A 23004-nucleotide genomic window follows, 5' to 3' on the forward strand; every position below is an offset into this window, starting at 1 on the left:
TAATGTAGGAATGACAACAACGCAAGGGACAGTTACAGGATCATCACAGCATCGGCAGCGCTCTGTTAGTCCACTCTCATTAAATTCAGACTCCAGAAGGCAACAGTCACAGCAGATGTCTCCAACTATGTCCCCTCTTTCACCTATTACTCAGGTATGAATGCAATTTAAACATTATTTAATCTGCTGAGTTGTCTGACTAGGTTGCTAACTCCTTATCTGCTACATCACTTCTGAACTTCTAAATTCATTAACCACTGTAGAATTTACTTTTAAATCAAATTTGTTCAGAATATTCAAATGTGTGCAGGATTTGATACCTTTGTATGGATCAATGTGAGAATTCTTTATGAATACAATTGTATTTTATCTTTGAAAACTTAACAGATCTCTTTACTGGGAAGAAGAGATTTGTAGTTTTATGAGTTTTTGAGACTTCCATTTGATACGCTTTCCATCAATAGCTACATTTCTCTAAACACTCTTTCTGGCAGGGCTGTGAGCTTCAATGCAACTCTTTGAAAACCGTATAAAACAGTAGCCCATTCTAAGTCATGACAAGTTATGTTCTTATGTTTACCTCTATTGAAGCGGGAGTCCCACATAATAGACAATTTTTAAATATTTTATCAACATATCAATGCATTTAGCTGCCTTTAATAAAACGTATTAAAGTAAAATGTTCACTTCTTTGCTCCATGGTCAATTTAATTGTAACCTGTTCTGGTAACAATTTTTCCCTTTTATCTCTTTGGTTAATGATGGTGGCTTAATTATAAACAGGTCTATTACAAATGTGATTAGGTAAAAACGATCCAAAACGTTTTGTCCCGGGGAAGATTTAAACAGGGCAGGGGTGAGGAGAGAAGCTCATTCTAAAATAAAGTAATTCTAAAATAAACTAATCTGATATTTTTAAAACAAAAAAACACACTTAATCCATTCAACATACCGCCGCTGATTATGTCACTTTATTCCTAGGAGATTGCACCTTTTAACCCTTTATTGCTTGCTGCCTTCATTGCAGTCCCCTCCTGGCAGCATAAATTATGGACCAATGTATCCTTTTTGGTGCTCTGGTTATACAGATGGTTCATTATGTTGCATTTGGAGAATATCCTGAATTTAATTAAAATACACCCCACATTGAGAAAGGGGGAGGTTTTGACCTGTTAAATTCTATAAAGCTTTCATTATAACCTTAATTTACCAATTATTGTGTAAAAACAGAATTAATAAACACTTTGAATAAAGAGAGTAATGATGCTGACTTGCACACATATGTTTGTCATAGGAACTGGTCAACTATGCTACAGACTTTTAAACTGTGCTTGCTGTACTATTTCAGTGGTTTCACTGATGTGTTTTAACCTTTAATGTCTTAATGATGTACAGCACCTGGTATGTGCATGGGCCCTGGCATGCCAGAGGCCTTTGACACACCAGGTCCATTATAGATGTTTTCCAACCGGGGTTGCGCGGCACCCTGGGGTTCCCTAAAGAAAATCAAAAGGGTTCCACAGGATTTCACATTTCTCCCAGAGAAAGCAGGGCTGTTGCTAGGGGACTGGGCAGTTTCCTCCATCCTGATTGGCTGCATTACCCATCAGCAGCCAATCAGGAGGTGGTGTTAGAAGCCAGGGGTGGTGGGAGGGGGGGCAAGCAGAGGATGAAGCAGCATGGGTAGGAGAGGTGAAGCTGTGTGTGTCTATCCCAGTGTTTTTCAACCAGGGTTCCTAGGAATCGCTAAAGGGTTCCCTGTAATTTTCAGTTCATTTTTAAATTGTACCAAATGCCGAAGAATATACAATGCGTCTGATCTCAGACGCGCTATTAGAGAGGGTTGGGGTTCCTTACACTGCATCTGATCTCAGACGCACTGTTAGAGAGGGTTGGGGTTCCTTACACTGCATCTGATCTCAGACGCACTATTAGAGAGGGTTGGGGGTTCCGCAAAATGTCACATAGGGTTCCTTAACCAAAAGAAGGTTGGAAACCACTCCGTTCGTCCTGTGCCTCTGCCCTTTGTCTTCTGTGACTCTCCTTTTTTTTCCTGTAACTGTCTTTCTCTGTCTTCTGTGACTGACTGTCTCGTTGTGGGGATGCTTCAGCAACTGAGCATTGTGATTAGGAGTGCCTCGAGAGACAAAGGGTTGAAAACCACTGTCATAGACACTTGCTCATTCTCTGACTGCTCCAATGGAGTGACCAGCCCAATTGAAACTGAAGTGGAGCCCTCTCCACTTCAGCTTCTGACATCTATTGCCTGGTTGACGTCACGTGACCGACCAGGAGCCAATCACATAACTCAGAAGGGAAGGACGCCCGGCATTCTAAAGATTAAAGGTGCATTTTCCCTCAATATGTCCTATTTTGAAAGTGAACTTGAGATGTCCTTATAAAGAAGATTTCCATTTTCTTTATTGTATAGAAATGCCCAAAGCCTGCAGTAGTGTTCATATGGGCAACCTCTGTGGTTTATTTTCACTTTCTCCACTCCACCAAGCAGCACAGCTGTTTTCATGCAGAGTACTGGGGACCCCATTAGAAAAAAATGTCATCTCGTTATCGTCTCAATTAAGGTTCATTGAGGTCTTCCAATGTCACTAAGTGATAGAGGCTTAGCAGTCATATTACTTCAGGGTCATTTTATTGGGAATAGAATACACAGTGTAGCATATCAGTGAGCCAGTGAAAAACTAGATGCTGCCATGTTTGTATTAACATTATTTATCCTCACAAGTGGATGTATTGGTGTTTTGGAATTAGTTTTGTGACCAATACATGCAAGTAATCACTTTGCTTATTATCTGCACTGCTCACTCATTACTTTGTATACAAGCATGCATATTATGTAAAGGGATGCAATTATTGTACTGGTCTTCGATTACTGCACTGCTTTTCTCCCAATAAAGATGCCATGTGCATTTTGTTTTGAAGGCCGTGACAATGGATGCATTGTCTTTGGAGCAGCAGCTACCACCCTACTCCTTTTTTACTCAGACAAGTTCGCAGCAGCAGACACAGGTGTCTCAGAATTCCTCATTAATGCAGAGCTCTGGTTTACAAAGGGGAACTCAGCTCCCTCCCCTCTCAGTCACTATATCATCTACGGTTCCACAGTCGCCTCCGGGAAACCACTCACCGTCATCACTGGCTATAGACATCAACTCGGTAAGTTTTTTCTGAAGCACAGGTGTGATTCCAGTTCCCAGTAGCTACAGATTTAGATCGAGAGAATTGTACGAAATATCAGACTCCTTCCTGAAAAACAAACTTTAACCTCTGAAAAAATGAAATCTTCCTTCCCAAATTACAGTATTAGTCACATTTTCTGTTCCATCATACAATAAGATACTGGTCAGGAGGCTGCTTTTTTTTCACAGCATCAGTGTGCGCGCGCACGTTCTTGTATTTACATTTTTAATCAACTCGGTTATAAATAACAGGTACATATGAGCAGTACATGGGGAATTCACTATACTGTATGTATGTATGTATGTGTATATATATACAGTATATATATATACACAGTGTATATATATATATATATATATATATATTCTCCCGATGCTATAGATGTACAGTTCATAGTGCAAATTCATAGATTATTAATATAGCATAATAAAAGTATATAAAGCGGTTTTGTAGGGAATCCTTGGAGGATTTGACTATGTACAGGTAGTATACAATATAAAATGCAATGACATCAAAATAAGCATTTTAGTTTGTAAATCTGTGACACTTTATTTTTACAGCTGCATAAGCATTTTTTTAATTGGAATATTACATTTTTTATATTTTTGTAAATCTTGTGTGTGCACAAATAATGGCAAAAGAATACTTTATACACTTAACCTGTCACATCTGAGGATGTAAAGCATAAAATCTATCCTAAGAGGTGCATCTAAGCAAAGATGTGTAGACAATAGAAACCTGACCACCCTAACCCCTCCCCCCAGTCAGGTTTTCCGGATATCTCTGCTTCAGCACAGCAGTCTCACTCAGAGGCTCAGTCTCCCACTGTGCCTCTGATTGAGCCACCCGTGCTGAACCTTTTTTTTGGGTTGGGGGGGGGAAGAAGTCTTGAGGACTGGAGTTAGAGCAGGGATGTTAAGGTACTGTAGATATTATACATCATTAATAGCCAGTCAAGCAAACTGCTGTTAACGCTCCTTAATGGGCATTTCACTTTAGTAGAAGCTGTTGAATCAGCAGTTAACACATTAGCTATGTAACAAGAAAGTTTTGCGTTATGATCTGCAGACTTGACATTAAATGTTTCTAATTTAAATTCCTGTTCTATATTTAATGGTCTCAGTTCTGGATTAAAAACAAATATATATACTCTAGCTCATTCCCTCCTACTGTACGGTGTTCTGTTCCACATTTCCTGACATCTGTTACTCTGACTCCTCTTTGGCTAATTAGCTTAGCATTGCAAACACAACAAGACACATCCCGTAATGAGATTAATTGCATGTCGTATGAAAAGGGAAAAAGCAGGAAGAGGCAGAAGTATTTTAATGCAGGTAATATAAAAGCAGAAAGCCAAATTAACCCTGGTAGAGAGAAAATACAGTTGAGTAACAATATTTTTTTATATGTTTTTTAAATAGAGAGAAAATACAGTTGAGTAACAATATTTTTTTATATTTTTTAAATAGAGAGAAAATACAGTTGGGTAACAATATATTTTAATATGTTTTTTAAATGTAGCAATGCCAGAGTACATGTAGCTGTGCAAATAAACGTGCAGGCACATGGGTCCCTGTCACACAGATCTTATCTATTTTTGGTTCCTGATGTGCATGGAGATAGTGACTTGGCCAAGGTCACCTTAGGGAGCTGACACTAGGAGTCTAACCAGGTTCACCAGCATTAAAGAAGGGTCACCACCGCTAAATGGCGTCTTCATCCCGGTACAGTAAGATTATATATCCTTTAATGTAGAAGGTAAAAATAATAATCTGTCTAGTAGACTTCCTTTAGAAAGAGTCAATCACTCTTAAAGTAACTGGTTATTCTAATTTGTATCTTGTGAAAATTGAACTTTTTGCTTTTCTGGAACACTGGATTTAAGTAAATCAGCTACTTATGGTTATCTGCTTGACCAATCTTGGCGCCATTATTGCTTTGCAAGTAAAATACAGAGAAAAACTCAACATTTACCTGGAGCGTTGAAGACTGGCATACAGTCTGATCACCAAATAAGTATTGTTAAAGTCTTCAATCAGGTGCATTTAACCAGTTAAACAGATCAGTGCATACTCCACTTTCATCCTAGGCAGGAACTGCCTTTTATCCCTTTGAATGCCCCAAGACGGTCACTATGTCATGAGGTCTGGCACACTAGGGGTTCCACGATGCAGTGGTTACTTCATGCCCAGGGAGTGCTTATTTTTCAGGTTAGATCGTGTCCTGTGTTCCCATGGAGCGCGGGACGCCATCTGCAGTGAAGGGAAATGGAAGAGGAGGACTCTTCCATTTCCAGGTTATGGGCCACCAAGGTCACGTGACTGCACTGTCCAGAAGGGGCCGTGACACCTTGGTGCTGCTGCCCCAACGGCACTCAACAGTTAAAGAAAGCCTAAACAAGATTTAAAATTAAAGTTTTCAATTAGGAACTTCCCTGGTTTTAATGGGGAATTATGTATACTTTCCATCAGCACGGAAAGACACTGGCACAATAAACCTTGTAGAGCCCTGTGGATTAATGCAACACTAATTTATGTTCATTCATACTACATAGCCGTTATATACTGTCCCCGATCAACAGATTGCATCCTAGAGCCAAATGAATGGTCTAATTATGGGGTTGGTTAGGAGGCTATATATAACAGAATCTAATCTTGGCCCATAGCCTTCATTTCCTTTCATAATTTGGCCCTGCGTATCACATTCTGTGATGTGACAAAATACTGTCTCACACAAGGGTCATTTTGAACGAGAGCGCTAAATATAGTAAATATTGCATGTTTTATTGTGCCCAGAAATGGAGATGATGTATGTTGTGATACTTGCATTGGGCCAACATTAAAAAAAAAAATGACACTTGTTGGATGAGGTCACGTTGCCTCTTAGAGAGAACCTTGATCCATCAGATAACATAAGAATGAAGTATGATATTTGTTACCCGCAAAGGGCAATATTGCTGTTTGGCAAATTTATTTTACCATCATTTATATTCAGCACATTGCTATTGTGTCGCAGGGCTGGGCTTACCAATGACGGGGCCCAAGGCAGCATGCCGAAAGCGGGCTCCTCCTCCTGCAGCGCCATGATGTCATGTCGTAACAACATCACGTTGTCATCGCAACGTGGCACGTCGCCATGACAACGCGACACTGCAGAAGGAAGGCCGCTCCACATAAGGTAAGATCTCTCCCAGCTACACACACACACACACACACACACACCCTTCCCCAGCTACATACCTCCCCGCAGCTACACACAAACCTCCCCACTCTCCCGTCCCTAACTTGGTGAGCAGCGGTGCGGTCCTGCGCCGGTTCAGGGACTCCTTTGCTCTCTGATCCAGCCCCTCCCTCTCCTGCAGGGCGGAATTGGATTCCGGCACAGACGGGAGGAGGTAGCACGGGGGACCCAAAGCGACCGACTTGCTCGCCTTGCCCTAAGGCCAGCCCTGAAATGTATGTGTATATAACATACCGGTTCCAAATGACAAAATAGAGATACTAAGAGGAACATGAACTTAAAGTATTTAACTATCAATTTAGCTACAATGTATAATTTGTAACGGTGCTTTTGGTGCCATCAAGGCCCAGTTAACCAAAGTCCAGTGGGGGATATTCAATTTTGCTTTTTTTCTAGTCCCCAGACTGTTTGCAGTACAATGGGAGGGGGAGGGGGAGGGAGGGGAAGTATTCATTTGTTTAAAATATGTGATTGCTTAATAAATAGATCTAGGTTTACAGTGACCTTCTGAAATCCCATGTCCACCCCACCACTTTCATACAGTAATTAAGTTGATGTGAAAAGGAATTCTTTTGAATACTTTGTATTAAATGAGAAGCATTTACTTTGTGTTCCGTTATTGTCTGCTCTGACTGTAGTATTACCTGCTATCATCCTTGATCCAAGATACTTGGTGGGCGAAAGTACAATGCATCGCAGATGTAACTACTGAAGTCCTAATATGACAGGGGTCAGAGCTGCAGATCGGATAACAGGTTGTGGGAATACAATACATTTATGGCAAGGGAAGAGATACTAGTCTAGATGCAAACTAAAACTACTTAGATCCTGCCAGTAGACCCCTGCTACAAAAAGGTTAATCTTTGGTCTGACTGCTCTCTTCCCCCAAGAATTTACTCAAGAGAAGAGGAGTGAACATTCTGGGCAGCACATCCTGATCTTCAGTGCTGCACAAATGATTGCAATTTTGAATTATAATAAACCCCTTGTTATCATTTGATTCATTAATAATAAGGCCAGCGAAGTAGCCAGGATTAGGTGGGAACTGCTCTGTAACTCGTAATCTTCAACTGTATCTTTAGAAAAGACTGAATTGCCACGGGTGCTCAGTAGGTTCACAGGCAATTGTCAAATGTTAGATGAAGGCGGCACTCACATGGTCTTGTGAATAAAATATTTCTTTATCTTTAGCACTTCATCTTTACCGGGTCTTAGGAACTCTGATTCTTTCACTCCAGAAAAAGGCAAATTCACTGTTTCTATCGCATATACAGGGCTGTCGATAGGGTGAAGGGGGGAGGGGAGACTCTGCTGTCCCGGGACCAGTGGCTTTAGAGACTCTGCCCCCTACTGCATATTGGTTATCTGCAGTGGGGCCCCCTTACAGAAAGAGTGTGATCTGAAGCACCACTAACCGTGGGACCTGTAATTTGCAGGACACTAAGGTCCGTCTCCCAGTCTGGTTATAAATACACGAGAAGGAAAAGAAAGCGATCTGATGGGGGAATACAAGAAAAAGAGACTTCATGGTAAACAAAAGTGAGCAATGGGGAAGGTAAAGAGAGATGCTGGGGGTGAAGAGAATCATGAAAATGAGAACGAAGGCATGGGAGTGAAGTGAAAGATTCACTTGCGGATTAAAGAAATCAGAAAATAAGAGACAGACATGAAGATGTCGAAGGATAGAAAACATGTGAGAAGAGAGATGAGGGGGCCAAGAGAGGCAGTGGGAGGAAGAAAAAAAAGAGACACGAGGAGAAATACATGAGGAAAAATTAATGCATTAAAGGGGGAAAGAGCAGAGAAATGAGAGGAGGAATGAAAACCGAGAAAGATATGGGATGAAAGAGATGAAGGGGAAACAAATGTAAACGGGGAAGGAGAGAAACATATTGGGGGAAGGAAAAGGGGGACATATGAGGGAGATATGTATGAGGGATACATGGGATGGGTGAGATAACAGGGACAAAACAGGAAAAGATGGTATGACTTAAAGGGTGTACGAGAGACAGGAGGTGGGAAAACAGACCTGATCAGGCAAAGTAGACTGATATATAATTAATATCGTTTATTTGTAAAGTGACAACATATTCCACAGCTCAGTACAATGGGGGTACATAGATTTGATTATTACTTAAAACAGAGCTGCATACACACATAAGGACAAGCATTCACAAACAGATTGAAAGGGTAATGATCTTAAAATCTAGAGGAATGAGGAATAATGTTGAAACAGGTGAAGGGGCTGCTCATTGTGGCACAGAGTACACCTCAGGTTGGTTTCTGTTCCAGTTCGACAGCTGATCCCATTAAGCTTTGAAGGTGGGGTTGTTACATAGTGTGGAGATTGGTCCTGCCAAACAGCTGGTCCCAAGGAGGAGGGAGGGGGGGAGTTGGATGTTGGAGTGAAGGAGTGTAGGCTTTCTTGAAAAGGTGCATTTTCAGGGAGTTTATAAATGTTTGAAAGCTGTGGGAGAGTCTGATGAAACAGGATACGGAATTCCAGAGAGAGGGGCAGCACTGGAGAAGTCTTGTAGGCCGAACTGAGAAGAGGTAATAAGGCAGGAGGAAAGGCGGATGTCATGGACATAACGTTAGGGGCGTCTAGGGATACATTTGGAGTTGGGGGTTGAGATGTACGGTGGAGCAACGTCATTGAGACCTTTGGACTATGAGCTAGGGTTTTACATTTGATTCTAGAGGATATGTAGAAGCAGAACTGGAGTGGTGAGTGAGGTAGAGGAGTCTGGCAGCAGATTTGTAAATATATAATTACTTATAGCATTTGTGGGTGCTCCATTCTTTAAATTGGTCCTGCCCCCACCCCCCAAAAAAATCTATTTGCAGGCCGGCTGATATTCAATGAAGCAGGCTTCATTGCTCTCACTGGTGTGTTATGTTGATAAATATTGTGTTGTTCTGCACTAATACTGCCACTGAATCCTATACAAACGTGTATATTCTGCATAGGTTCTATGTCATTCTACAGTCTTTTATAATCTGGTTTGCTGCATTGCTTTGCAATGACCCCTCTGGTTGAGATGGGGATAATTTAACAGTTTCTGGGTACAACTTCTCGTAGAACTAGGTATATTTTCATAAATCTTTTTTTGTGTGTTCTGCTTTCACATGCAAAAATGTGATCTTATTAAAAGGGATTACAGTACATTGCATGTTGTATTTTTGCACAGACATGGAAAGTTATTTTGAACGCTTTATTTAGAGGTTTTAAATTAATGGACGGTTACAAAGTTAAATAGTCTAGTATCGCTCTACGAAAAGGAGGTTTATGAAACTTTTCAAACATAAATATCTACCAGCTTTTTTTCAGTGATTGTATTTTTGAAACACACAAGCCTTAATTCCCAAAGTAATAAACACTAATAGGATATGCTGAAAGAGATCACCCATTTCCTGAGGCTTCATGGAACAGAGGGTGACCTTTTTCAGACTTATGTTTGTATGCTCAATAGGTCTGGTTTTCAGGATATCCCTGCTTCAGCATAGGTGGCCCTCAAGGACTGGAGTTGGCCACCCCTTGTCCAGTGCATGGACCTTTCTCAAGATATCATGCAACGTTGATTATCATTTCTTCTGTAGCATTTACTTACGCAGTACTGTACATACAGCAGCATTTTGCAGACATGAGTCCCAGAAGAGTCTACAATCTAATTTGAGTGCTTTCCCCGGGTCACAAGGAGAAGAAGCACGAATTTGAACCATGTTACTCACTTCAAAGCCAATGTTCTTAGTAAGCTACTTCCTTCAACCTACCGCACGAGTGCGCAAACTTTTCCATTTTAGCCCTCCTGCCTGCTCTTCTCCCCCCCCCTTCTTGCACGCTTCTGACGTCATGTGATGTCACTGCATCATTTGACGCCACGTCGCCAGAAGCCGCCGGAGACAAGGTAAGGGAACTTACAGAGGCCTTGCGCACTCCCCCGGCATTTAATTTAAATTCCTTGGAGAAGAGCGCCGTGCCTCTGTAAGCGCTGTGCGTCCCCCAGTCTGCGTACCCCTGGCCTACAGAACAAATGAATGTACATAGCGTGCATAGATATGCCTCCTCTGTTATCTTTTCTTGAACTCTTTGCTAAGTACTTTGCACTCTACAGATGAGTGTGGTTTCCAAAAAGAGAAAACAAAGTGATCAGATGACATGTAAAGAAAAATTATAACTTTCCCTTATTTCTAAATGGATTACTTACAGATGGTTTGGCAAATACAAGATAGATTCATATGGGGTCTGAGCGATTACCGCAGTTATGAACAATAGGCAGATTATGTTGTCAAGTGGACCTTATCTACACTAACATTTTGATACATTTAGATTAACATTGTATCCCAATGCATTTCACCTGGAAATATAGACTAAGTGCAGGTTGGAACACATATTTTTGGGTCATAAACCTGTATCCATTAATAAAAGAATCTTTCGGCAGCAGTCCATGCTGCTCATTTTCTTGTTTGTTTTTATAACTTATTTGGGGGTCCCCGGAGCTCAACAGTGGTACTCGATTTGATGGTAGACCAGTTTTATATTTAAAATGTATGATTGTCTTGTCATGGGGGAGGAGTATGGCCACTGGGCTCAACTTAACGCTGTCTGCCAGTATAACGCGGTGACATGATAATTAGATGACATTCCAACTTCCCATTGCCATCTTTATTTTCCTTGCAAGTACTGGAAAAAATGAACTGATTATCTTAACAAATTAATTGTTCGGGAGCTTTGAGTTCTCTGGTTCAGGTCCGGGGAATGCCCTGCGTCATATAAGGTAACCACAACATTGATTATGGGGAGGGATGGCAGATTTAAAAATCAATAGTGTTCTGGTAATGTGGGAGTTTGCTACTTTAAAATTAACATAGTTTGGATTATCTTGCACGCAACCGTCTGTCAATTTAATATGGTTTGTTTTCTTTACTTGAAATGTGACGGGCTCCATCAGTGCTGGAAGAGCCAGCCATACATTGTAAAGGACTGACGAGGGTTAACTTAAACAAAGGTTGAGACTACAGTACTTCTGTTAATATACTTTCCTCATATAATTCTTATCTGTATGCAGATGTAAAATCTGTTATCATGGAAGAAGACCGTCCCAAGGAATACACAAATGGGCAAATAAGTGTATATTCTTCTAACCATCCAGTGGTCTTTAATTCTGTGTTGTTCTATAGGCCTCCCTCCAGCAGTACCGCAGTAATGCTGGATCCCCGGCCAACCAGTCTCCCACTTCTCCTGTCTCCAATCAAGGCTTCTCTCCAGGCAGCTCCCCTCAAGTAAGGGAATCTGTGCCTTGGTTTTGTCGTAGGCTTCAAGTCTTACCATTACTGCCCCATGGTCTATCACTGTATCTGTTATGTGCTCCATGAATCTCTGATGTCCCATCTTGTATGTAGTTTCATAATTAGTTTGTGATGGAGTCTTGTAGAAGGTACTTGTAGTCATTGTGATAAGTTGATGGTCTTCAAGCAGTCCTTTGGGAGAGCTCTTCAAATTCTGTCTTCAAAGATCTAACAAGCCTAAAGGCTTCGTGATTAATTCTTCACATGCAAAAAAAATCTGGTTTTGACAAGATCTAAGGGAAGTAAAGATGAAAGAGGTGAATAATACATGTCAACACCTTTTAACAGCTGTTTCATCAAGTAGAGGTACTGTATACAGCTGTACTGGAGAATGCTTCCAACATTGAAAAAGATATATTTTAAAGCATATAAAGAGAAAATAAGCCAAAAGTTCCAAAAAGGGAAATAAAGTTAAAAGAAAAGAAAAAAACCTTTCTAAAAGGGGTTGTTCCAAAGACTGACACTCTGGATCATTGGACAGTCAAATGTTATTTAGGAAAAAAAATACTAAACACAACCCTACAGTACATACTTTTTTTTTTATGCACTTAAATAAAAGCAAAATAAAATGTACTCCCAAACATCAACATTCCTTTTGTTCTCCCTTGGCTCAATGGCTCTCTGCTGATTGTAAGTACATTTTATTCTGTTTTACAATTTTTTCCATAGTGTAGAATGGTAAAGGCAGAACTTCAGCCTAGCTGGCTAGAAGAAGCAATCTGCTCTACTTCGCAATAATAAAAAGGAGCATTTTTTTTTACCAAAGTCTTTTTGCTGCTTTTTTTTAATAGCAATATTACCCTTACATTCTATAGTTTGAGCTCTGGAGATATCAGGGGTTGAAGACGTTCCTACTTAGGAGGATATAATGGCTGCTGCTGTTCACACTTCTTGCCAAGGCAACTGCTGATTCCATGGCAATAGTAAGATGAAAACTTGTCCATAAAGAATATTTGCTGATCTATTTCTATCAGGTTATGGAGTGACTTAATGTTAATTTTTTGGGAGGGGACTCCTGTTTAAGAAAAGAAAAAAAGAAACCACTTTCGGTGTAATACAGATGCAGCTACGAGTATCCGAACACTGCTTTGAAAAATCTGGGACAATCTCCCAGTAATGCTGCAACATTTCTCTGACATTTCTACAGAATGGGACTGCCAGGGACCACCGCTGTGTTAATCCGATGGGCCAATAGTCTGTCTGCAGAAATGTCACAGAAATGTTGCAGCATTACTCCGAGATTGCCCCAGATTTTCCAAGGCAAGTGTACGAATACTCGTGGCTGCACCTGTAGATTGAAGTGGAAAGATTGTCCAGTTTTATAACTGAGTCACAATGACTGTTTTACAGAGTTTGGGAGCCTTTATTGGTTTGAATAACTGTATGCCTTAAAATATAAAACAATTGATCTAACAATTGAAAAAGCATTGTAATATCACCTTACCTAAAAGAGAAAGGGATGTAAAAGATTACTTGTAATATGCACACACTGCCTGTTGCTTATTTCTTTCCTCTCACTTCCTCTCCCCCCCTCCCCTGTTTTCTCTGTACAGTACATGCAACATGTAAACAATCTGTTTAATAGATGGTACAACTATAAATCTTCAATACATTAAGTATTAACAAGATTTTGGGCCATAGTTACTAAACAATCTTTTGCCATAAGACGACACCTGGAACGCACTTTAATGGATTTTTAAAGTGGTCGATCCTCGCCAGTAACATCTCCGCTCCCTCTGCACTGGATAGAGAGGGAGAGCCAGATTCCTGGAGCAGCAATGCCCACCATGCCTAGGCCCCTGCTACATTACATGGCTTGTATAGTTAAGGCTGGGCTGTACCCTTTACAGTAAAGGGCTTGTCTCGCGTTTTACCCACATCACCGGCAATAAAAGGGTTAAGAGAAAGTTCATTTTACACCATGCCGATAACAACTTACAGTATTTTACTGATGGGTTGTTTTCATTTGTTGTGTTTTACCTCTATTTATATGAATTGCTTAATTGTTCCAACTTGCTCCATCACTGTTTTTGGGAGGAGAGATTCAAGACAATATGATGAGATGCATCAACATTTGTGCTTATAACTGGTGCAGTTTTCTGCATCAAATTAGCCAGGTTTAGAAGTTATGCACCTAATGTAAGTAGCAAGATGAACAGGTTTCATAAATCTGTGGTGCAAATTATCACAGACAACTTTTTCACTGTGTTTTGGAGCAGATTGCACCATTGATATAGATTGTATTACTTCATGTGGTTTTAGATGTTCCGCTTTATTAACCTCAGGTTATGTGCTGTTATGTTATTCCATCTATTTACATCTCCTTTAAATGTAAGAAATCTTTTAAAGCAGCTGCTGTTTGTTTTTACCTTTTTTTAATTTTTATTTTTTAACAGAATTGGAACCAGGGGGACTTCTGGAACTCAACCAAACTACTTTTAGCTCCAGTGGCCCCCCTGTTCGTGAGATACAGATGTAGTTACAGGAATTAATGCTTCCTCTAGGGAAAACAAAATTGCTGTAAAAATCCCGCAGGTTCCATGGGCCTATATTAAGCTGCAGCGCCATTGGTTGCGGCTTCTTATTGGATCACCATTTAAATCTCCTGATGGGACACTGATGACTAAACTGGTGAGTATCTTGGGAGCCGAAGACCACATAGCTAAACATAGCACCGTTAAGCTACGGAGGACCCCTTTTCAATCCTGTAAATAAATACATTGGGATTGCTGCTTTCAGCAAGTTTCACTGTTAGAATAAGGTTTATGCCACCTTGGACTTGATAGATTTATTGGACACTAAGAAAAAGGTTGACAGATGCAGAGTTTGATGCATCTCGGTATAATATATGCATCTATTCTTCCTATTTACACGTCACCAGATCTGATGCAAAATTAATTTTACAGCATATACTGTACCATTGTCACGGAGTGCTCACCACAAACAAGGTGGGCTGAGGTGGGGACTAGTGTCTGGAGTGTAGATTGGTCGAGGTAGCCGGGTTCGGGATTAGAGAGGTACGGATAGTCGAGATACTTGCCGGGGTCTGGATTGGAGAGGTACGGATCGTTGCAGGTACTATTAGCCGAGGTCAGGGTTGGAGAGATGAGTAGTCGTGTTACATATGCCGAGGTCAGGGTTGGAGAGATGCGGATTGTCGATGGTAGCCAGGGTCAGGAGTACAGAAGAGCGGAGTCCAAGGGATAGCCGGGTCAGGAACAGAGATCAAGGAACAGGAGCGCAAGCCAGCAGGAACAAGGAGAGCGGTGAAACACTTTGCATTGACAAAGGGTTATGCTCAGCCGAAGAGCCAGTGGGCCGGCTGAGCATATAACAGGGAGGCGGGCCAATGAGTGAGGAGCAGAGGCGCGCCGTTAGCGCGAACGGTGATTGGTTGCAGTCACGCAGGAGACAGGTGAGTCGTATAGCAGCTGCAGGTTGATGACGCAGAGCAGGCAGTTGTTGAGCACGTGTTACGTGCGTGCGTGGCGCGCTGACGACACCCCCGTGCGGGCACAAACTAGAGGCGGGACCAGGAGACTGTATTTATGTCTGCACGTGCCTGTAGTCCGGCGGCTGGAGGAGGATGGGTCCGGTAGTGCACTGCAGGGAGAGGCAGCAGCGGAGCACCCGATCGCAGAGTGAGGCAGGCGGGAGGCTCACCAAGGGTGGTGAGTCTCACGGATCCTCTCAACCATAAAATGGTAGATAATTAACCTCCTGGTTTGCATAATGAAAAATCTAAGCCCCAGCATCCCATGGGGAAATTCTTCCGCGAGCGTAATAATCCGTTTAAAAAACTTAATCTCAGTCCTACCTAGCAACATACAGTACATTAAAGTCACATACAGTATACTAAATCGGTGCTCAAATCTAACAGAGATTGAAAAGCTATTCCAAAGCTGCAGTGATGAGGTTGAGGATTGGAGCAATGGGCAAATGTCACAATTAAGTAGATTGTCAGCGTGTAAAAAAGCAAAGTGACTATTTAAAAATAAAAAATAAAGCAATGGTCACATAAGGTACTTGTGGGTGCTGTTTGCTGCTTTGGCAAAGGGATTTGTTTTGAACCGCATGTGTTTTTTCAAATGTATATATGTAAATAGCGCCATCAATTTACAGATGTAGCCAGCCTTGAGCTTTGTCCATAGTGCAGGATACGGCGCGAGCTACGTAGCTTGCGGCGAAACAAACACTAGGACGCCAATGCATAGAGCACATGCACATGCGCTACAGGGAGAGCAGTGCTTCGAAATACAAACAAGTTTGTATTTGAATCGCGACGCCGGGAGGAGGAAGCGTGGAAGCTAGCACGTTCCTCTATGGACGCGGCCTTACTCTTCCCCGCGCTTCAGCGTTTCATCCGCTGCTCCAGGGATGGTAAGGCTGGCTACACCTGTATGCAACGCTTTACAAAACAGAATATTGTAAGTGCATGAAATATACAAACATGATAGAAACAGAGGGCTATGGAGCGTTTGCGATCTAAGGGGGGTGGTGGGAAACACAAAGGCAGTAGTATGAGACGAAGTAAGGGCCAGGGATGGCAGTGCCTGGTCAAATGTATTGCCAAGCGCCTTTGTAGCCATGGGAAGCAGTGGTCATGAGTCCAGATTATTAAACCGCTTCAATTAGGTTTGTTTTTAGCTTTTACTTAAAGGAGGGAAGAAAAGGTGCTAGGTGTATACGGAGGTTTAAAAAGTTCCTTAGGTGGGGGCCAATAAGAGGAGTTTTTCAAATCTGCCTATTTAATCAACACACAGTGGATGATGTATAAATGCAAAGAAAATGTTGTTTTGCTGCATTACGCAAATGTAAATTGTTCTTCTGGCATAGGTATGTTTATATACACCTCAGACCTGGTTGGTTTTTTTTTTTTGTTTTTGTTTTTTATAATAAAAAAAAAATGTCTTTATATAGCGCCATTAATGCACATAGCATTTCACAGCAGTAATACACGTAACAATCCTATAAATAATAAATAATGGGAAGAAGTGCTTCAGACATAAAAGTAATAGTTAGGAAAAGGAGCCCCTGCTCCGAAGAGCTTACAATCTAATTGGTAGGTAAGAAGAACGTTCAGACACAGTAGGAGGGTGTTCTGGTACGTGCGTCTGCAAGGGGCCACAGTCGATGTATGAGGTGAATAGTATCAGCCACAGAGCTACTCATATGCTTCGTTAAGCATGGGTGTTTTAAGATGGGTGGTTTAAGATGGGTGGTTTTAAAGGTGGAAAGAGAGTGTGCTAATCTGATATTGAGGGGAAGGGCATTCCAGAGGTGTGGGGCAGTCAGTGAGAACGGTTTAAGGCGGGAGAAGGCTTTAGATCCAAAAGGGGTAGAGTCAAGACATCCTTGAGCAGAACACGAGTCGGGATGCTGTTGGGCTGAGATGTAAGGATGAGCAGAAGTGTAAAGCTTTAAAAGTGAGGAGAATTGAGTGTGTGATACGGGATTTGATAGGAAGCTCCAGGAGAGGGATTTCAGCAGGGGAGATGCTGAGACAGATTTGGGAAAGGGTAGAGTGATTCTGGCAGCAGCGTTTAGGATAGATTGTAGGGAAGACAGGAAGGCCGGACAGCAGGAGGTTACAGTAGTCGAGACGGGAGAGAATGAGGGCCTGTGTCAGAGTTTTAGCAGTCGAGCAACAGAGAAAAGGACGTATCTTTGTAATATTGCGGAGGAAAAAACGACAGGTTTTAGCTACCTTTTAAATGTGAGAGAGGAGTCGTGTGACTCCTAGGTAGCGTGCTTGTGCTACTAGGTGTATGATAGTACTTTCAACAGTAATGTGGAAGAAGGTACTACGGCCAGGGTTTGTTTGAAATATGAGGAGCTCCGTTTTTTACATATGACGTTTTAAGTCGGCGGAGGGCCATTCTGGATGATATAGCGGAGAGACATTCAGAAACTTTGGTCTGTATAGCAGGTGTAAGGTAAGGGGCTGAAAAGTACATTTGTGTGTCATCAGCATAGAGGTGATATTTTAACCTAAGAGATTTAATTAGGTCACTTAGTATGTAAAAAGAAAAGAGAAGAGGTCCCAGGACAGAGCTCTGGGGTACCCCCCACACGGAGATCGATAGAGGAGGAGATGTTGGCAAAGGAGACACTGAAAGTACGATGGGAGAGGTAAGATGAGATTCAAGATAGAGCTTTGTTACGAATACCAAGAGTATGAAGAATGTGAAGGAGAAGAGGGTGGTCCACAGTCTCAAATGCGGCAGAGGAGTCAAGTAATATGAGCAGAGTGTAATGACCTCTGTCTTTGGCAGCATGGATGTGACGCATAGAGCGCCAGAATGTAATACATCCCAGCAATGTATATTGATACATTAGCGCAAAGGCACAAGTTAAACATGCCTCCCTCTAAAATTGCTTTGATAGATCTCCCTGGTAGTGATTCTGACGGCAAGATTGTCCTTTCTCAGCTTCCAGCCTAAAATTAAGAAAAATGAAAAACGCAAACCATATTGTAGGGGAGAGACTGGTTTGGTTGTGATTTCTTGTGTTCCTATTATGAACCTGACCATTGGCAAGCACTGTTGTTATTGGGTAATACGTGTCGTGGTGGAGTTAGGTTGTTAGCACATTACATAGAAAGGACCCATGAGCTGCAGCTATAATCATTCAGTAGAGGCCCTAAAGCCCGCATTTATTATGTTGAGAATTTTCTTCCCAGTGATTAAAAAATGTCGGCTCCATTAAAATCAACGGTATTCTTTCAGAAACCACAGTGGGAAAAATACTAAACATACTGTACCTCTGCTATAAGACATTTAATAATAATAATAATAATTTCCTATAAACCTTGTCGAGCAAAGATGTTAAAAACCAGAAGACCTTGTCAAATGTATAAAGCCAAGTTTAATTGCAGACTGTTTTGTGGGTTGCATGGTTCCAGGAATGAAACTCGAATTACATTACAATGTGTTGTTGCCCGAAAATAATTTACATTACTAAGAGGCTTACACAAAAGAGGCATTATTCTTTACAAGCTTCATGTAGCTGCTACTTGTAATCCTGGTTCTGAGTTACTTCCTGCCAAACATGAGCTCTGCATGTTTCAACAGATTGAATTCTAAGCAGGTGATCTGTCAAATACCAGAAATATCTTTGGAAATCAGAATTTTACACGTTTGCAACATTACCATATTTTCCATTTAATTATTTGTATTTGCTTCGTTAATATTTTCTCAGGAAAGCTAAAATGAGATGTTCATTTTGAGTATCTTTTGGGATTAAATAATTGAAATTGTGTAGGGAATCATTTGTGGCAAAACTGCTAATGGCTCCCTCTTCATCTATTGCAATGTAAGAGTACTTTGAATTATATCAAACCATTGTTCCTTTCGCACCCTCGTACTCTGGAGAGGAATTTCATGAAGATGGCACTCGGCATGATAAGCAGGCTTACTTGTTGAGTTTGTTATGCTTTGGTGGTGCTTCTAAAATGTTGTTTACTGCTTGTTGTGTTCTGCTTGATCGAAAGAATAAAGCTGATTTGATTTGGATATCTCGACCAAGCAGAACAAGCCGTAAACAACCAGCAGCCAATGCAATTAAAAGCAGTAATCTGACATTTCTTTAAACATGCTCTCCCTGCCTCTTTGATACTTTATCCCTGCCTTGTACAGTTTACCATTTCAGTGGTGGACAACATTATATCAAGGGCCACAGGTGCAGCGCTTTAGCCCAAATAACCACTCCCTATAACTCCTCCTATTGTCCCATATAGCTGCTCCGTATAAAATCTCCCACTGTGCTGATCTCCTTATCTCTCTCTCCTTATCTCTCTCTCCGTATCACTCTCTCTCTGTCTCTCTCTCCGTCTCTCGCTCTCTCTCCGTCTCTCGCTCTCTCTCCGTCTCTCGCTCTCTCTCCGTGTCGCTCTCTCTCCGTGTCGCTCTCTCCGTCTCTCGCTCTCTCGCCCGTCTCTCGCTCTCTCGCATCCGTCTCTCGCTCTCTCGCCCCGTCTCTCGCTCTCTCGCATCCGTCTCTCGCTCTCTCGCATCCGTCTCTCGCTCTCTCGCATCCGTCTCTCGCTCTCTCGCCCCTCTCTCGCTCTCTCGCCCCTCTCTCGCCCCGTCTCTCGCTCTCTCGCCCCGTCTCTCGCTCTCTCGCCCCGTCTCTCGCTCTCTCGCCCCGTCTCTCGCTCTCTCGCCCCGTCTCTCGCTCTCTCGCCCCGTCTCTCGCTCTCTCGCCCCGTCTCTCGCTCTCTCGCCCCGTCTCTCGCTCTCTCGCCCCGTCTCTCGCTCTCTCGCCCCGTCTCTCGCTCTCCGTCTCTCTCTCTCCGTCTCTCTCTCTCCGTCTCTCTCTCTCCGTCTCTCTCTCTCCGTCTCTCTCTCCCTGGCCCCCTCTCTCTCTCTCCGCCTCTCTTTTTCTCTTTCTCTCTTTCTCTCTCTTTTTTTCTCTCTCCGTCTCTCTCTCTCTCTCTCTCTCTTTCTCTCTTTCTTTCTCTTTCTCTCTCTCTCTCTTTCTCTTTCTCTTTCTCCCTCGTCGTGGGGGGTGTCTCTAAAGTGCACATTTTATATGGCAAGGTAAAGGGTCCAACTACTTATGTTGTAGTCATGAGGTAATTTACCATAGCTATGGAAAAACTTGAATGCAAAGGTGTTTCAGATGGAAAGGGGGTTGGTGAAGGAAAGAGTACCAGAGGTATGGGGCAGTAAGAGATTTTGGGTGGGACAGAGCAGTAGAGATTCAGGGGACAGTGAGCAGACAATCTTTAGAAGAACAGAGTAGGCAAGTTGATACATACAGTAGCAAGAGAACAGAGATATAAGGAGGGGGACAGGCAGATGAGTGAAGAGCCTTAAAGGAGTAGAGGAAAATGTAGGTGATTCGGGATTTAATGGGAAGTCAGTCAAGAAATCAGAGGAGAGACAGAGTGTTGCAATCCTGAATTTCATGCTCTACTGATATGTGGATATTGTATGAAACATAGATATTGAAGTTGCTGCGGTCTTTGTTTTTGTAATTTTATTTTTTTTGCAGCTTTGCTCGTTTTTTCTGTGTACTAATAAAATCCATCTTTTTTTCCATTAAATTTGAGTGCTTTATACAGGACTTACTTTCTCTGTGTGTGAATGGATATATATATATATATATATATATATATATATATATATATATATATATATATATATATATATATATATATATTTGTATTTATTTATTTTTAAATAAGTGGGTCATTTTCAGTTTTATCGGTGTAATCTTGCAAAGGACTGTTAAGATCTGATTAATATGAAGTCACACATTTTTTCATTTTAAGACACAAATAATTGCTCTGATGTTCCCCTTCCCTATGGTGGATTGTTTGTTTTCTTATGTTTCCTGTTGTGTATTTTCATCCTGTGCTTTTTAAAAGCTTACATTGTATGTATTTGTAGGATGTAAACTTATTTTTGTGTACAAAAAAAACCCAACAATAAACTCTGCAGAAAAGGAGTGCGACATTGTTAGCTCCCACTATAACATCCTCTGTTGCACTGTGCGTTCAACATGAAATGTATTTTATGCAATGGATGGAATTAAATACTTAAGAAAAATATCAACTTATTTTTTATAAAACAAAAGAATATTGCAGAAGGAACAGTACAGCAGGATTTATCAACGTGTTGCAGACCATCCAATGTGTATAAAGCGGGTGCTATAATGTTAGGGACATTGTGTAAAGCAACAATAAGTTCTTCTAAATATAGATTTCTTACATTTGAACAGGACCTGTCCTAAATTCCGACTGAATTGTTTCAACACTGGATAGCCCCCCATTTCAGGGGCACATTTCCCCCTTTATAGTAACTGTCCCGAGCAGGAAGCTTCTGACGAGCAAATCTGTACAAGACATCTGTGCAGAGGGCACATGTTCTCTCTTTAAAAGTAGTGTTTCTTTTTAATTGCTGGGAACCTGTGGGATGTAGAACATTACAGAATACAAGGAAACATTCTGTGATTTAACGCAGTATGACTGACTTAAGAACAAGGAATGGCATTATTGAAAATGTAGTCCTGCTTTAAATCTATAGAACAAAGCTGCTGTACTGTTCTGTTGAGTATGTCTGTGGCCCTGCAGTTTGTACTTTTACATCACAGGGTTGAAGAGCATAGACTGAAGTAAAGGATAAATATAAAATATCATATTTGAAGTCTTTAAGAAACTGACATCTCTATAGCAGGTGTTTCCAATATGTTGGTTCTTGAACTAGGATGTTGGTGCTGCTACCTGAAACACTTAAAAATTTGCTGCAGTCTGTGGCTTTTGTTCCACACACTAACACAGATGTGGACCACAATTAAAGTTTGAGAACCTCTTATCTGTTGCTGTCCAAATATAATAAACTAATATCCAAGAAGGCTAGCACTTTAGCAAATCTGAAGTTAGAAAATAGTCCAATAGAGACCTCAATGTCCTGAACTATTGTCAGTCATTCTAACCTCACATTATTTTCTAAAGATACTGTATAGCATTAATCCAGCTCATCCGATATAGATTTTTACAACCTGTGCTTTTTGTTTCTAGCACTCAATCCTAGGAAGCGTATTTGGAGATTCGTATTATGACCAGCAGATGAATGCACGGCAGACAAATGCCTTGTCTCACCAGGTAATTTATGAAGTGTGTATCTAATTTACATTCAATTTTTTATTATTTTTTTTAACTGTCTATTTGTTAGTTGTTATGGGATATAGAAAAAAAGATGTGGACATAATAGTTGGGGGAGCAGATTTAAAAAAAGAGAAACCTAACAGAATGAGAGCATATTGTACCTGAAGCAGTAGGGGAGAAAAGAGGGATAAAAAGGAAGGGAAAAGCTTGTTTCAGGAATGCCGGAAAATATATATATGTTACCCCCCGTGGCAACCACCCACCATGAGGTAGATGAATTACCGCAGCTGTCAGGTTATAGTAGAGCCATATCTGTTAACGTTCCCCCTCCAGCCCAACTCAAGCCATGCACTCCAGACAATTGTAAACGGTTTGCAGCGTTCCCGTAGGAAGGCAGTGATTCTCTCCATTGTCACGACATTCTAGATTCTGTTCTGGACTGTTCCGGTCCGGAGCATTGGTTTCTTCCAACACGCAGCAACACAGCCTCTGGCAGCCATGAGAATGTGATTAAAGAGTTTTGCTTCATTTTTGGGGAGATCCAGGATGGGCCTCTTGACTGTCCTGCAGCATAAATGGGGTTACATACCAGCGGAACAATAGTT

At 41.4% G+C, this 23004-nt stretch overlaps 1 protein-coding gene across 13 annotated transcripts in view; it reads left to right on the forward strand.

Moving 5' to 3' along the window:
• Positions 1-23004, forward strand: part of CRTC1 (CREB regulated transcription coactivator 1) — a 156011-nt gene that overhangs the window by 127368 nt on the left and 5639 nt on the right. For 4 of the 13 annotated variants that reach the window (XM_075610860.1, XM_075610862.1, XM_075610867.1 and 1 more), the window contains 4 exons: positions 9-154; positions 2941-3174; positions 11620-11721; positions 22313-22408. In XM_075610860.1, the coding sequence (XP_075466975.1) occupies positions 9-154; positions 2941-3174; positions 11620-11721; positions 22313-22408 (578 nt within the window). The remainder of the gene's footprint in view (positions 1-8; positions 155-2940; positions 3175-11619; positions 11722-22312; positions 22409-23004) is intronic. The other 9 variants (XM_075610861.1, XM_075610863.1, XM_075610865.1 and 6 more) reach the window with 5 other exon arrangements.

This window comes from Ascaphus truei, chromosome 8 (assembly GCF_040206685.1).
Source record: "Ascaphus truei isolate aAscTru1 chromosome 8, aAscTru1.hap1, whole genome shotgun sequence".
Lineage (NCBI taxonomy): Eukaryota > Metazoa > Chordata > Amphibia > Anura > Ascaphidae > Ascaphus > Ascaphus truei.